Source organism: Kogia breviceps, chromosome 20, assembly GCF_026419965.1.
Source record: "Kogia breviceps isolate mKogBre1 chromosome 20, mKogBre1 haplotype 1, whole genome shotgun sequence".
In the NCBI taxonomy this organism is placed as follows: Eukaryota; Metazoa; Chordata; class Mammalia; order Artiodactyla; family Physeteridae; genus Kogia; species Kogia breviceps.
In genome coordinates this window covers 8,758,296-8,775,040 of record NC_081329.1, presented here as the reverse complement: position 1 = coordinate 8,775,040, position 16,745 = coordinate 8,758,296, and the positions used below count along the sequence as shown (strand labels likewise).

General features: G+C 37.2%; 1 protein-coding gene across 4 annotated transcripts in view; it reads right to left on the bottom strand.

The window, feature by feature from the left end:
- CSMD1 (CUB and Sushi multiple domains 1) overlaps positions 1–16,745 on the bottom strand; it is a 1,661,506-nt gene that overhangs the window by 194,205 nt on the left and 1,450,556 nt on the right. For all 4 annotated transcript variants that reach the window (XM_067022449.1, XM_067022447.1, XM_067022448.1 and 1 more), the window contains exons 27-28: positions 9,917–10,108; positions 4,680–4,818 (exon numbers count right to left, since the gene is read on the bottom strand). In XM_067022449.1, the coding sequence (XP_066878550.1) occupies positions 4,680–4,818; positions 9,917–10,108 (331 nt within the window). The remainder of the gene's footprint in view (positions 1–4,679; positions 4,819–9,916; positions 10,109–16,745) is intronic.

Sequence of the window (16,745 nt, the reverse complement as noted above, 5' to 3'; positions counted from 1 at the left end):
GGTGGCCTGTATCAACACCAGCTTATTTGACTGGGTCCTTGAGCATCCTTGCTCCCGTCTGGTACTTCTGGCTTCCTCCTTCTTTCTACTAAGTAGATCTAGGAGCTGAGGTCCCAGGAAAACTCCCGCCTGAGCACACACAAGCTGTCCATTGCTTAGAACATGTCACAGGTTATGCGATTTTCTGTGACACTGGTCAGCTAATGATTCCAAACTCTTAGAGTTGGAAGAAAACTTGAAGATGTTCTAGGTCAACCTTTTTCCAGGGAAGTGCACAAAATTAAGTGAGAAAACTTCCTGTGTAAAACTGCCTTATATATTATATATTATTATGAATTGCACTTTGGGAACCTTGATAATGAGTCACCGTGACCCAAGGGAAGGTAGGAAACTCCTATGAAAAGGCTCTGTGTTCTCTAAAAGGCTTTTAATTGTTAATTTACTTTTAATCTGGTAGCAGAGGTGTCTCCTGGTTTTAAGGAAGGTGCTACTAGAATCTAGCATTAACAAAACCCATAAAGATATTCAAAAATATAACCAGCAAATGTTCACAGCTTTTGTATAATAGCTGAGTGGCATATAAGGTATTCAACATTTGGTAAATTTATAGCAGCTTGAGTAAATTCAGGAAATGATGGCTTATTAAACTACTTAAAATTCAGAATCACAGAGGTTTAAAATTATACTGACTCGTATCTCATCAGGAGGAGAAAGTGAAGGAAGATAAGCAAAACGAGGCCTGAAATATTGATGCAAACACCTCAAGAAAAGAAACTTGTTCAATTGACAGATAAATAAATCTAATCAGACCACTTTGCCTTGGGGAGCTCAGAGACCAATAGGACAGTACATAGAACCACTTCTCTTTTAAAATACCACTTCATTTAGTTCAAAAATCAAAATGTGAATTTGGAAAAGATCATGGGATTTTGAAAAATTCAATTATTTATACCATATATTTATAATGTGAGAGTTCTATGGAATTTATATTTATAATATAATCATATTATATTATGATTTGAACTATTACCATTTAGTGTAGCAGAAAGAAGTTAGCATTTTTTTTTAAAGAACTAATGTTTATTAAATCAGACTTTACAGTAATGAAATTTGGGGAACTTTTGTTTTCAGAGTTCTACCAAGTCTTGACTATCTTAATGATAATAACAATACTACCTTTGGGAATGTCAGACAGGATGTACTATGGAAATGAATTAGAGCTCACGCATTAAGAGAAATATTAGACATCAATGAGAAATTATACTAAGTATATCTATATCATTTTATTATCTCTTTTCTTTGAAAATTCTGTAAATTAAGCCCTCTCAGGTGGAACACACTGTGTGCAAGATAGTGTTTAAAAGCAATTCTTGCCACATCATGTGTATCCTAATGTAAGTAGAAAGCTGAAAAGCAAAATAATCTATTTCCATTTTTGTCATGCAGCCTGATGTAGTACCTGTTAGACACAAGACCTCAGGCTTTGCTAGATTAAAACTGAAGACCCCTGAAGGGATAAATGAAGTAATCTTTAGGTATGACATTTACAGTCTTATTAGGGACTTCCCTGGTGGTGCAGTGGTAAAGAATCTGCCTGCCAGTGCAGGGGACACAGGTTCGAGCCCTGGTCCGGGAAGATCCCACATGTCATGGAACAACTAAGCTCGTGCACCACAACTACTGAGCCCATGCACCTAGAGCCCATGAGCCACAACTACTGAGCCCACGTGCCTAGAGCCCGTGCTCTGCAACAAGAGAAGCCACCACAATGAGACGCCCACGCACCGCAACGAAGAGTAGCCACCGCTCACCACAACTAGAGAAAGCCCACATGCAGCAACAGACCCAACGCAGCCAAAAATAAATAAATAAATAAGTCCAGAGGAGCTTCACAGGCAAACTCTATCAAACAGTTAGAGAAGAGCTAACACCTATCCTTCTCAAACTCTTCCTCATTCTACGAGGCCACCATCACCCTGATACCAAAACCAGACAAAGATGTCACAAAGAAAGAAAACAACAGGCCAATATCACTGATAAACATAGATGCAAAAATCCTCAACAAAATACTAGCAAACAGAATCCAACAGCAAATTAAAAGGATCATACACCATGATCAAGTGGGGTTTATCCCAGGAATGCAAGGATTCTTCAATATATGCAAATCAATCAATGTGATTAAACCATATTAACACACTGAAGGAGAAAAACCATATGATCATCTCAACAGATGCAGAGAAAGCTTTTGACAAAATTCAACACCGATTTATGATAAAAACCCTCCAAAAAGTAGGCATAGAGGGAACTTACCTCAACATAGTAAAGGCCATATATGACAAATCCACAGTCAACATCATCCTCAATGGTGAAAAACTGAAACCATTTCCACAAAGATCAGGAACAAGACAAGGCTGCCCACTCTCACCACTATTATTTAACATAGTTTTGGAAGTTTTAGCCACAGCAATCAGAGAAAAAAAAGAAATAAAAGGAATCCAAATCGGAAAAGAAGAAGTAAAGCTGTCACTGTTTGCAGATGACATGATACTATATATAGAGAATCCTAAAGATGCCACCAGAAAACTACTAGAGCTAATCAATGAATTTGGTAAAGTAGCAGGATACAAAATTAAAGCACAGAAATCTCTTGCATTCTTATACACTAATGATGAAAAATATGAAAGTGAAATTAAGAAAACACTCCCATTTACCATTGCAACAAAAAGAATAAAATATCTCAGAATAAACCTAGCTAAGGAGACAAAAGACCTGTATGCAGAAAATTATAAGACACTGATGAAAGAAATTAAAGATGATACAAATAGATGGAGAGATATACCATGTCCTTGGATTGGAAGAATCAACATTGTGAAAATGATTACACTACCCAAAGCAAACTACAGATTCAATGTAATCCCTATCAAAGTACCACTGGTATTTTTCACAGAACTAGAACAAGAAACTTCACAATCTGTATGGCAACACAAAAGACCCCGAATAGCCAAAGCAATCTTGAGAAAGAACAACGGAGCTGGAGGAATCAGGCTCCCTGACTTCAGACTATACTACAAAGCTACAGTAATCCAGACAGTATGGTACTGGCAAAAAAACAGAAATAAAGATCAATGGAACAGGATAGAAAGCCCAGAGACAAACCCACACACATATGGTCACCTTATCTTTGATAAAGGAGGCAAGAATATACAGTGGAGAAAAGACAGCCTCTTCAATAAGTGATGCTGGGAAAACTGGACAGCTACGTGTAAAAGAATGAAATTAGAACATTCCCTAATACCATACACAAAAATAAACTCAAAATGGATTAAAGACTTAAATGTAAGGCCAGACACTATAAAACTCTTAGAGGAAAACATAGGCAGAACACTCTATGACATACATCACAGCAAGATCCTTTTGACCCACCTCCTAGAGAAATGGAAATAAAAACAAAAATAAGCAAATGGGTCCTAATGAAACTTAAAAGCTTTTGCACAGCAAAGCAAAACATATGACGAAAAGACAACCCTCAGAATGGGAGAAAATATTTGCAAATGAAGCAACGGACAAAGGATTAATCTCCAAAATTTACAAGTAGCTCATGCAGCTCAATATCAAAGAAACAAACAACCCAATCCAAAAATGGGCAGAAGACCTAAATAGACATCTCTCCAAAGAAGATATACAGATTGCCAACAAACAGATGAAAGAACACTCAACATCATTAATCATTAGAGAAATGCAAATTGAAACTACAATGAAATATCATCTCACACTGGTCAGAATGGCCATCATTCTAAAAATCTACAAACCATAAACGCTGGAGAGGGTGTGGAGAAAAGGGAACCCTCTTGCACTGTTGGTGGGAATGTAAATGGATACAGCCACTGTGGAGAACAGTATGAAGGTTCCTTAAAAAAATTAAAAATAGAACTACCATATGACCCAGCAATCCCACTACTGGGCATATACCCTGAGAAAATCATAATTCAAAGAGTCATGTACCAAAATATTCATTGCAGCTCTATTTACAATAGGCAGGACATGGAAGCAACCTAAGCATCCATCAACAGATGAATGGATAAAGAAGATGTGGCACATATATACAATGAAATATTACTCAGCCATAAAAAGAAACGAAATTGAGTTATTTGTAGTGAGGTGGATGGAGCTAGAGTCTGTCATATAGAGTGAAGTAAGTCAGAAAGAGAAAAAAAAATACCGTATGTTAACACATATATATGGAATCTTTAAAAAAAAACAAAAAAACAAATGGTCATGAAGAACCTAGGGGCAAGAGGGGAATAAAGACACAGACCTACTAGACAATGGACCTGACAATACGGGGAGGGGGAAGCGTAAGCTGGGACAAAGTGAGAGAGTGGCACGGACATATATACACTATCCAATGTAAAATAGTTAGCTAGTGGGAAGCAGCCGCATAGCACCGGGAGATCAGCTTGGTGCTTTGTGACCACCTAGAGGGGTGGGGTAGGGAGGGTGGGAGGGAGGGAGACACAAGAGGGAAGACATATGGGGACATATGTATATGTATAATGGATTCACTTTGTTATAAAGCAGAAACTAACACACCATTGTAAAGTAATTATACTCCAGTAAAGATGTAAAAAAGAAAAATAAGTAAGTCCTACTTAAAGGAGGTATTCCACAAGAGATGGTACCTTTTGAATATCAAGGCAATGACGAAGTCTGGGTTCACCTTTATTCTCCAGTCACACTCTTTCCCGGGAGGATAGGGCTGCGGGTAGTTGGGGGACAGGATGACGCCGGCCGGGCCGGTCAGATTCCCACCACATGCCGCTGTCACAGGAGAGGAAGGTTCAGGGGAGAGAAGGGTATTGGTCAGTGTGAAAGGAGACAGTACAGGGTTCATCGAAGACACTGCGTACTGGGTTATTAAACAACTACCCAGAGGAAATTTTAAGACCCAGAAGGTCTGTACATGTTTTTACGTGATTGTTACCAAATTTTATATAATATGCCACTCCATTTTTAAGGAGGATTTTCAATGGTGACAAATGAAATTTACTTCCTATAATTTTAAACTTTACCCAGTTAAACTGAACAGATTACCTGAATCCTCCACACTATAAATATATGCAAACAAACCTGCACAGGAAAAAAAAATTCCCATGAATATCATTTTATGGTTGTGTCAATTCTTTGGTCATTGCTTATGGCTTACAAAGTCATTGCTTACTTATTCTAAAAAGTTTGCTTCCAGTGGCGTAATGATCATCCATCTTCTGTTTACTCTTGTAACTCTAAGCCTAGCACAGTTTTTGATCATAATTAGTATGCAGGAAATATCTGTTGAATAAATGAATACGTGTTATTTCGTATATTTGTCACAGTCCTCTGCTATACGCAGGGCTCGGATATCTTCCCCACATTTCAAAATAACGAAACGCACAGGGAAAGTTGCTGTGAAATCTGGGGATAGATGACCAAGAGGAGGCTGAGCAGGAACGTGAACCCGTACAAATAGGATTTCATCGCACTGTTTAGAAGGTTACTATCAGGAAGAAGCACTTCAGATGATAGTAATAAATTTAGTTTGTTTCTGCAGTCATTCATTTTTAATTACACGTGTTTACATTTGTATTAGTTAAGGCAACGATTATGTAGTTTATTGTTTTTAACAGGCAAGACAGTCTTCATTCTTGAACGTGAAAATGTTTAGGACTGCTTTATCTAGTAGATAACGTTTCTGTTAAAGCTTCCACGCTGTGGAAGGTACTAAAACAATGCAAAATTCACATTAATATGCTAGGTTTAAGGTTCTTCATATCAAATATTGTGAATTGTCTCCAAGTTGTTCTTAAAAAAATCACCCTGATTAAATTATACTGTTCCCTCTAAACTGTATAACTTATTTCACTTCATTGATCATATATATATTCAGGGGAAAAAAAAGTAGAGAAGGAAATATGCTAATTGCTGATATCTTCCACACACATACACAAGGACTTTTTTGAAAATAAGATGAAGATTACACACTTAATAATTTTCTGATATGGATGTGTCTTTAAATACTCCCTTAACATTCTTGAAAACTTAACTTTCCGTAAGAAAAAATATAACAAATCCCAAGACTCTTTGTTATAACTTCCGTCTCATCTAAGGCAAACTCTGAGTAATATCACAGGAAATATTTATAATAAATTCTTACAGATACACTCTCAAGAGCAATATGATATACCTTTCTTCAAAATGATTAAAACCACATTTTCCATAGTATGCAGCTTTATTTTCATAAACTACGTGGAGACAATGGGCTAAGTGGCTCTCACAGGACGTGGCCTCCCCCGAACCGAGTAGCTGCTGACAGCTGGAGTACGAGAAGCCTGAACAAGCTGCAGAGGTGGCGCTGAGCTGGGGAAAGAGGGACCTGCGGGCCTCAGGTTATGCTACTCCGCTCAGGTTTTAAAAGAAGAAACATGACAGATTCGGGGCGCCGGGTACAGGGGTACCACCAGCAGGAAGAGTTCAGGGATGAGACTCAAATATTAATTGAAAAGAAACAAAGGGCAGATCCTGTCTTATTCATACTGGTCCCAGGTGGCATTTTCAAATGAGGTTATTAAAGGCTTAGAGTGGAATTAAGGAGGACCGTCCTGCTGGGTTTGTTCTCTCTTTGGTGGGGAATTCTTCATTTTAGCTTCATCGGGTTTTCATCAGCTTGCAAAATGTTTTGGATAGGATTACATTTAGTACAAAATGCCATTCAGACACTCTAGAAATTCTCCAGAGGGAATGGACATAGAGACAAAATCCACAAACTCATATCAAGCCACAGTTCCTTATTCGAAACGCTTAGGGTGGACCCTACTGACATACACGGTAGCATGTCCATCCACTAAGGTTTGCAGCGGTACTGTTTAACGAGACACATTACTATTTCCACACCAGAACACATCAATGTTCACTCATTAAGTGCTATAAATAGCCACAAAATAGCTACTCTGTAGATCAGGGCAGGATGGTGCCACCAAATAAGTTTTTGCAAACTTGGAATGCATTTTTGCTTTGCAGAGCTCTGTAGAATTTGAACTTAGACAAAAGGTATTGTGGGCTATATGAGGAAACTGAAACTGTGGAGATGTTCAAGGGACACTTTACTCAGAATCAGAAAGTACTGAGTGTCTTCTGGTCCAGAGAATCGGTCTTTTAAGACTCAGCTCCAGAAGGAGGTGCCTCCATCGCTGGAGTCCTTTGTGAAGTGAAAGAAGTGAGGCAGCCAAGCAAATCACAGGGCAGATTAGCAGCAAATCACAGGGCAGATTAGCAGCAAATGACAAGCTGGTGAGAATATGAGTAACATATAAACAGGTGAGTGGTTAAGAGATTTTATAAAAGGGAGAGAATGGGAAAGAACAGCAAATAGGAGGAAAAAATACACTAAGAATAAAACGGAAAAAAGAAATTAGCCAGTCAACAGGAAAGAGCAAATTCAAGTGGTCAATAAGAATACGAAATTAAAAACAGGTCACCCTCATTTTTAATATAAAATGCCAATTAAAACTCCAAGGAATCTTCACTTCCTGCCCATATTATAAGATTAAGAAATATCATATAAAGTGTCTTTTCTGAGTCGGGGAAAATAAACAATCATGCTGACGGTGACGTAAATTGGTGCAACCTTTCTGAAAAAGTTTTGAAAACTCTAGAAATACCTAAGTTTGTAGAAATATGTCATTCATAAATAATCATGGATGTGTTTTGCAACAAGTGTTCATGTCAGTAATTTTCGTGAAAGGGAAAAGGCTGAAACACCTAACCGTACATTGAGGAGGGATTAGTGTAATCAGTATTGGTCAATACTGATCCAAACAGAGAAAGACTGTGCAGGTATAAAACTTAATTAGTAAAAAATACATAATAACACAAAAGCTACTCATCGTGTACCAGTAAGTAAAAAGTGTAATTTACGAAATAATCATTCAGGGTGCTATCATTTAAAAATATTTTAAAAATAGATTATATATACATAAAATAATTATGAAGCTTACTTATGCATGTTTATGCTAATAGTAGTTGCCTTCAGGTAAAAAGGTGACAGTGTTTTTTTCCTCTTTCTTCTTAACTGTAGCTTATAAAACTTCTGCAAAAACATATTATGTTTAATAAGAAAAAAGAAAAAAAATAGTCTGTATCAGTGGAACAGAATGTAGCTGAGTGCTAGTACATGACCATGCTCTAGGGATGAGTATCGTACACAGGCATAATCTCACTGCTAGGGCAAAATATGTTTACAATGTGATAAAAAGATATTGTTCACTTATTCCCAAATACGTATTTTCCACGTTTGTGTTACGTAATACCTGTATGTGGGTGGTTCTTTTGCCCACAGAACTGATATTCAATGGCCTGGGAGTGATCTTGGCTTATTTTTGGAGCTGATATTCAAGACAGATAAAGTGTTACCTATTTTCATTGCTGAGAACTGGTTTATCTAGTTGCTGATTAAAATTAGGTAACTAAGAGATGATCCCCCAAAACTATAGATTATTTGGAAAGGTGGTCAAATTTTACAATGAATGGTTTATATGACTGTCAAACAAGAAACTCCCTTCAAGAGATTGACTGGCGGTTGTATTGCTTTTTAATGTACTCCTCCATAAGCTTAAATTCATACAAACTGGAAAAAAAAAAGTGCCTCTCCTGATTTAAAAATAGAAGAATGGTTTAAAATGATGGTTGTATTTATAGGTAATTACTCCACTTTCAAAAAGGAACACGTAGAAATCTGGCACATCTCCTGAGGACTAAGCTTGAGGTAAAATACGACTGTGCTCACAGAAGTCACGAAATGTACGTGCAGCACAGAACACTGCATAAATACGGTAGCTCTCTGACAGGGCTGAACATGCCAATAAGAAGAGCTAGCAATTCTCATCTGTCTTCAGAATCCTGCAAGCACTCTGTAATAAGTTAAGAGTTGCATATTATTAGAGCTCCACAGGACCACTGAGAATCCCTTATGACAATAAAAATCATTTTAAATCACAAAATTCCCTCAAGGTCACCTGATGCAAAATGGCCCATTAACTATGTGCATATCACTTCATTATCACTTCCTCTCATTGCAGATTAATTCAATTTTATATTTTTCAAACAGATTATACGGAAGTACAAGTTATACTGTGACAGCTCATTAAAATTAAGTTTCCTTTAAAAATTAAAATGGGATACCATACAGAGGTATTTATGGTAAAATATTTAATTGAGTGAAGGGACAATCTACATGTAATTACTATTTTATATATAAATATGTCTTGCCCTAAAACCATATTTGTGATAGACTATCTTGGATATATTGGTTATTCAAACTAAAGTCTGCATGCAGATTGTTTTCTCTTTAATAAGGCCAAATTATAAAATTCTAGTAAATTTTAGAAAGAAGTCTCTCCTTTTATCTTTATACTGACATAAACAATGTAATTTCTAGTTTTTAGGATTCTATTAAAAATGTACTGCTATTACAGAAAAATCTTCTAAAAAAGAGAACACACTTCTTATTGAGTAGGTTTTGCTTAAGGGCATGTTTCGATATTAAAAATGAGAACGACAATGGTAGAGTTATGAATTTTCAGCCACACAGAATTTTAAATTACAGTAATTTGATTGATCCATATTTTTATGAGATTTCTTAAGGATAGGAAATGTTAGATAAATGTCAATTACCATAATTTAAGTAAACTACTTCCTTTACCTCAACTAATAAAATAAAGTTTAAAGGTTTGTAATAAAATTTCAATATAATCTCGGGGAACCAGAGGGCATGTAAGGAACTCTTGAGAAATACTTCTGAAGAATAATACATTCACAGAGCAATTTTAATGATAACATGCACTCCTTCCCATATATAAAATTTCTATTTTCTGTTGCACAATACCTATGCATGTAGGAGGGTCTGGTTGCCAAAAAAATCGGTTATTCAGCTGCACACAAGTGATTTTAGCTTGTCCTTGGAGCTGGTACCCAGGGTCACACTGGAAGGTGACGGTATCTCCCGGCTCTCTGCTGTCCCCATAGCGGGTGCCATTTTGAGGTATACCTGGGTCGTTGCAGGTGGACGCGATGGATGCTAGAAAGAAGGGACGACATCACATCAATGACTGGAAACACTATCCCTGCACTCTTTATAGATGTAGAGCCCTTGTGGGCCGAAGCGCTCTTGATCCGCGTTAATGAATCACTTGTCCACATGTGAACGTAAGAAAAGAAACTTTTTTTCCCTCAAGAATACATTCAACAGCATGCATCTTGATTATGCGTCCTTTGAACAGATTCTAGCAAAATCTTCCTGAAAATTCAACCAATTATGGAATATATTAAGGATTTCTATGCACATACACACACATTCCCCTTCGATCATCTCACTGACAATATTTTAATGAAAATACATGCCACAATTTAAATAATTTAAGAATTCCAATCTCAAGGAACCTCGAGGAAAACAAAACAGGATAAATTCCCTTTGGTCAGTGCCTTCCCATTTCACAACCAGCTAAGATGAACTAAACTCTCTTAAACTGTTTTGTCCCCAAACACCTTTAGTTCTTTAAAGATATTTTAAATTCTCCTTTAATCCTAAAGAATATTTTTACCTAGTTTATAGTTTAGGATAGTTGTTGTTGCCCTTGTTTTCCCCTCAATACTGTTAAGAAATTATCCCACTTCTTCTGCCTTCCAGTTTTCCTACTTAATCTCACAGTCTGAAACTACTTTAAGATCATCTTTCTGTCTTTGATGTCCTAACATTTCACAATATGATGTCTATGTATGAATTTTCTTTATTTCTAAGGAAATAAAAGTTTTGCAATGTTATTTCTATGTATGAACCGCCTTTTATTAACCCTGCTTGGAATCATTTGAAGTTTTGAATCTGAGGATTAAGCCACTACCATGTCAAGTATCAGTTCTCTCCTGTTATCTCTGTTCCTCTCTTCTGAATTAAAATTTGACAAATGTCTCTATCCTCTGTGTCTCAACTTTTCATTTTTAAATCATTTTTTAATCTTTGTTCCATCTTCTGGGTAATTTTTTAGACTATCTTCCTATCACAATCTTCTCTCCATCTGCATCAAATTTATTATTTTATCATGTTGTTGAGTTTTAAACTTTCTTTCATTGTGCTTTTGTTAGTTAGCACTTTGTTCAGATATCTTTGGCCATTTATACAGTATATTGTTCCCTACTCATATTTTTATTCTCTTTTATTTTTCAAACTCTTACAGTCTGATCTGATAATAATTCCAATATCTCATGGAATTTAAGGTGCCTCTGAGTTTTGAATTTGCTTTTCTGTTTTTGGAACTTCACTTGCAATAATTCTTTTGAAGGTGTGTTTATCCAGAGGGGATTCTCATTTGACTTTACCATGTGCCTGGAACGTGAGAAGCCTTCTTCCTCTTTAAAAAAAAAAAAATCTCTGTTGAGGCATTTTGGACACAGAAATGGCATGTATTTATCTATAAGCTAGTTTGAAACCTGCCTGTGGTTATGAGTTGTCTATATCTCTGTCTGTTTCTATATCTATATCTATATCTATATCCATATTTGTCTGCCTCTCTCCTATCTATCTATTATCTATTAACTATCATCTATCATGTGTCTATCATCTATTATCTGTTATCTATCTATCACCTATCTATTACCTATCTATAATCTATCTATCTATTATCTATCTATTTCTACCATCTATCTATTCTCCCGTATAGTAAGAGTAGGACCCCCCGCTTTGGACTTCTAGCAGTACATGAGGGTCTCCAATTACATTTCCAATATTGGAAAGATCTTAGACCTTGTTTCCTACTCTTTCAGCCCACAGACTCTCAAAATGGAAGCTCAGTGTCACCAGGGACCAATTGACAGGTGCTCCCAGGGCAAAGCCAACTTCTGAACTTCATGACCGTTCTACATTTCACATTATTCTGGTGACTCTCAGGATTCCTCATATTCTTGCAGTTTCAGTGATACATTTTAAAAGGCTAAAAGTAATTGTATCCAACACCTTTGACATATTTTCAGTGGATGTGTTTTCAGAGAACATACTTTACTGTAATACTGGACACTGCAGATATTTCAGTTCTGTCTTAATCCCACAGCATGATGGCTGGCTTACCATACCTGTCATCCTTGTTATTATTATTATTATTAGTGTTCTGAGTAGGGGAATTTTACTTGGAAGCAGAAGTCTCAGTAGATATCAAAAAGAAAGGAAGCATTTGGGCTCCTGTGTAGTTTTTTCAATGGGAAGAGAGCAGGAAAGGCCATATCAGAGTCACTGAGGAAGATTCTTTTAGAAAGCAAGCACATTTCCCCAAAAGAAGACCAGGACAGCAGTAGAATGCAGAATGGACCCAAGGACACAAAGCTTCTAGCTAGAAACTCAGAAGTGTCACACCTATAAGCCACAAATTTTTATAATATAGAACAGCAATTATAGTATTCAATCACCAGAATCATAGCCCATCATGGGCATCACCGAGGCAACAAAATGCTGCTTCCCCTGAACTAGTATTTTACAAACGATCTTGAGTTTACTATTTGAGTAATTAAAGCATCTAAGCTCTACCTGTGCTCTACCTTTGCTGAGATTTCTCTAGACTCCAGAAAAAAACATAAGCAAATCCTATTGCACATTTACAATCTTGTCCATTGGACTGAATTTCACATCCCCCAAAGAAACTTAATTCTTTCCTCAAGCAAGTGGGTACATCGATGTTTACATATTCATTTCCAAGTGAGAATTAATTTAATATAGCATTAAAATAATGAAAAAATAAATACATAGTATTAAAACAGTTGTCTATTATTAAACAGTGGTATTCTTAGTAAACACCCACAGCAATATTTATATGATAAATAAGTATGTAGTATTAAAATAATTTTAAAATAAACCTTTAGACGAAAAGCCAAGGAGATCATAGATAAGTCTCATTGCAATTTTTAAAACAAAGATATGTTTTATTACTTCTCTTTCTGAATTTTTATTCAATATTCATTAAAAGCAAAAACACACATTACTCAATAAAGAAGCTTTACACAAAGATGCCCAGATTTTGTACATGAATAAGAATTTCAACAGACATATGAGCCTTGCAAAAACAAGTGTTCTGTAGAACACTTTTCTATAGGTTATTAAAGGTGTTTGGTCAAACAAGATGGGCAAATACTGTATACTCCAACTCCCTCTTGTAGATCCCCGTTGTACATCAGGGATTAAAGGCTCAGAGAAGCCCTACAGTAAAGAAACTAAAAAAATAAAAATAAAAAAAGTTTAATACAGTGTATTCTAAATGTATGTTATCATAGAGCATGTTTTTCTCAACAAATTTCTTCAAGCCCTTCCAAATAAAGATCCACAGAATATCAGTATATAAAACACAGGCTTGTACTAAGGGTTATATGTCCTTTAATGGTATGAGGTTTAATTCAGTTTTGAAAGAAGTTTCGACTTCTAAAGCAAATTTTCATTTGGCATATCTGTAATAATAATAATAGAGCATGGGGCTTCCCTGGTGGCGCAGCGGTTGAGAGTCTGCCTCTGCCGATGCAGGGGATGCGGGTTCGTGCCCCGGTCCGGGAGGATCCCACGTGCCGCGGAGCGGCTGGGCCTGTGAGCCACGGCCACTGAGCTTGCGCGTCCGGAGCCTGTGCTCTGCAGCGGGGGAGGCCGCAGCAGTGAGAGGCCCAAGTACCACAGAAAAAAAAAAAAAATAAAATAATAGAGCATGACATTAAAAAGTTATAAAATAAAAATTAAAAGTTCTTAGGGTAATTTAGATTGGATTAAAAATACAAAAACAATAAGACGACTTTAGGGGAAGACAAAACCATTTTAAACAATGCAGTGGGAAATACACTGGATGGGTCTTTGAAATAAATGCCATTTTACTTTCCCCTAGTTACAAATTGTGTAAAGATGTTTTCTGGTAAAGGCAATAAAGCTTATTTGGAGACTAATATGAAAGCCCCCAACCAAAGACATTTCTTTGGGGTCAGAAATTGCTTTTTCACCTTCAGGGTCATACAAAGTTATGGATGAGGCATGCACTCATTTCCTTTTTATGATTGTTTTCTTTTATGTGCCACATGTTTCTTACACTCAATTTTCTCTTAAACGTTTTTCTCTTCAAATGGGATTTTGGTGACTGAATCATTCCAGTTTATTGCCATAAAAAGGAAAACACTATTTTTAGTTGCATCAGTCTTATCCCTCTATCACCTTAGAAAAAGAAGATACTATTCCTGAGGTGATGGATATTGTGTGTTTCAATTTCCCCAGGGGTTCCCTGGACTCTTTCAAGTCATAAAGAACCTTCCACAGGCCCAGTGGCATCTAAGGGACATCGCTACTCCTTGTCCCTGAATCCAGAACCATTTCGATGGGCTCAAGCGATCCGAACCTGTGCCCCGCTTAGCATCAGAGCCACGGACCTGACGTTTTTGTTTGCAAGAGGCAGAAATGGTGGTGGAGAACCATTGTATCATAAGAATTGCAATGGACACAAATTTATTTCCAGTGGGATAAAGTCATTTTTGACAATGGAGACTTTATGGAATATATACATATTAAAATAATATGCAAAGTTGTGTTCTTTTTCTATTCTAAAAAATTGTGCATTTGGGATATGTCCTATTAAATGTGTCAAGTCCTCCTTGCATGTTTTTTATTTTTTTAATTAATTAATTAATTTGTTTAGTTTTGGCTGTGTTGGGCCTTCCTTGCTGCACGCGGGCTTTCTCTGGTTGCAGCGAGCGGGGGCTACTCTTTGTTGCAGTGTGCGGGCTTCTCATCGCGGTGGCTTCTCTTGTTGTGAAGCATGGGCTCTAGGTGCACGGGCTTCAGTAGTTGTGGCACTCGGGCTCAGTAGTTGTGGCACTCGGGCTTAGTTGCTCAGCGGCATGTGGGATCTTCCCGGACCAGGGCTCGAATCCGTGTCCCCTGAATTGGCAGTGGATTCTTAACTACTGCGTCACCAGGGAAGCCCCTGCATGTTTTTAAAACATCATTTAAAAGTACATCTATCAACTGCGTTATTAGTTGATAGAAGTAATGTTTGCTTAGTGTCCATTTATTATCTTAAAACACCCTTTCATAACCTAACCTCCACAGAGAGAATGCTTACCACGCATATGGAAGAACATAGAAAGCGACACCAGTACGCTCCGTATCAGAAGCAGAGATATCTAACAGTCAGATCTTAACCTGCATATGAAGTCCTCATGTTCTTGAGTTAAGAAAACTGAATTAACTCTTTATGCACGTGGTCACGTTATCATTTTCTCTGAAAAGTTGCTCTTTGGGGTTGGATCATAGCACTGAATTGGGAAATCTCCTCCTGGAGGGTCACTGACTGTATTTGACAGGATAGACCTGAACCGGCTGTCAGAACTCTGTCACGTGTGCATCAGCGCTTTGGTGGCTGGAAAATGTTTAGGAAACACACAGAAAAGAGGAACCTCAAGTCATCCAACGGGTGCTTCCACTCAATCCCAGACTCCAGATTAAAGAAAGTAGGTATGAATTCTACCAAGTTCCACTTAATTCAGTCGACATTCCTCCTCTCCTTCCTGACAATGACAAAGTGTTTCAGGAACTGGAGACACGGAGTTTTCTGAGATCTTCCGAGATCAAGAGCAGAGCTGCTGGCTGCTCAAATGCACATTGCACAAATCCCTCTCCTGGGCTTCAAAAGTAACACACGGTGCTGGGGAAAGAGCCTTGACACAAGTCTCATATCTTACACAAAAGTTCTTTCACAGTTGATCACATTTAAATACAAAAGGTAAAACTATACTACTTTTAGAAAAACTTTCAGGAGAAAATCTTTGGGATTTAAAGCTAGGCAAGGACATGACAACAAGAGCATGTTCTATAAAAAGAAAAAATTAATAAACTTCATCAAAATTAAAAAACTTTTCTCCAAGAAAGACTTTGTTAATAGGATGAATAGACAAGCTAAAGACCAAGAGAAAAAGTTTAAAAGCTACATATCTGACAAAGGACTAGTATCTAAAACATACTGAGAATGCTGAAGATGCAAAAAAAATAAAACAAAATAAAAACATGAAAATACCCAGCCAGAAAACAGGCAAAAGGCATGAAAAAGCATGTCACTGAAGAGAATGTACAGATGGCAAGTAATTACGCGAAAAGATGTTCAAAATCATTAGCCATTAGGGAAATGCAAAGAGATATCACTACATACCTATTAGTGCAGCTAACAGTGTCACATATATAGACAACATCAAATGACGGTGAGGATGCAGAGAAAAGGAATCACTTAGGCACGGTTGGTGGTAATGTCAGATGGTACAGCCACTCTGCTAAATTATTTGGCCATTAAAATCTAAACATTCAATTGCCATGCAACCCAGAAATTACACTTCTGGGCATTTATCCCAGATAAATGAAAACTTATGTTCACACAGAAACTTGTACATGAATGTTTATGGCAGCTTTATTCATAATGGCCCCAAACTAGAAATAACCTAGATGTCCTTCAGTGGGTGAATGACTAACCAAGCTGGTATATCCAGTCCATGGAACACTCCTCCGCAACCCAAAGGAATAAACTGAGGGGACACACAACAGCCCCAGTGAATCTCCACAGAACTACGCTGAGCAGAAAAAAGGGAGACTACACCTTACAGGATTCCTTTCAGATAACATTGTTGGAATGGCAAAGCTATGTAAATGGAGAACAGATTAG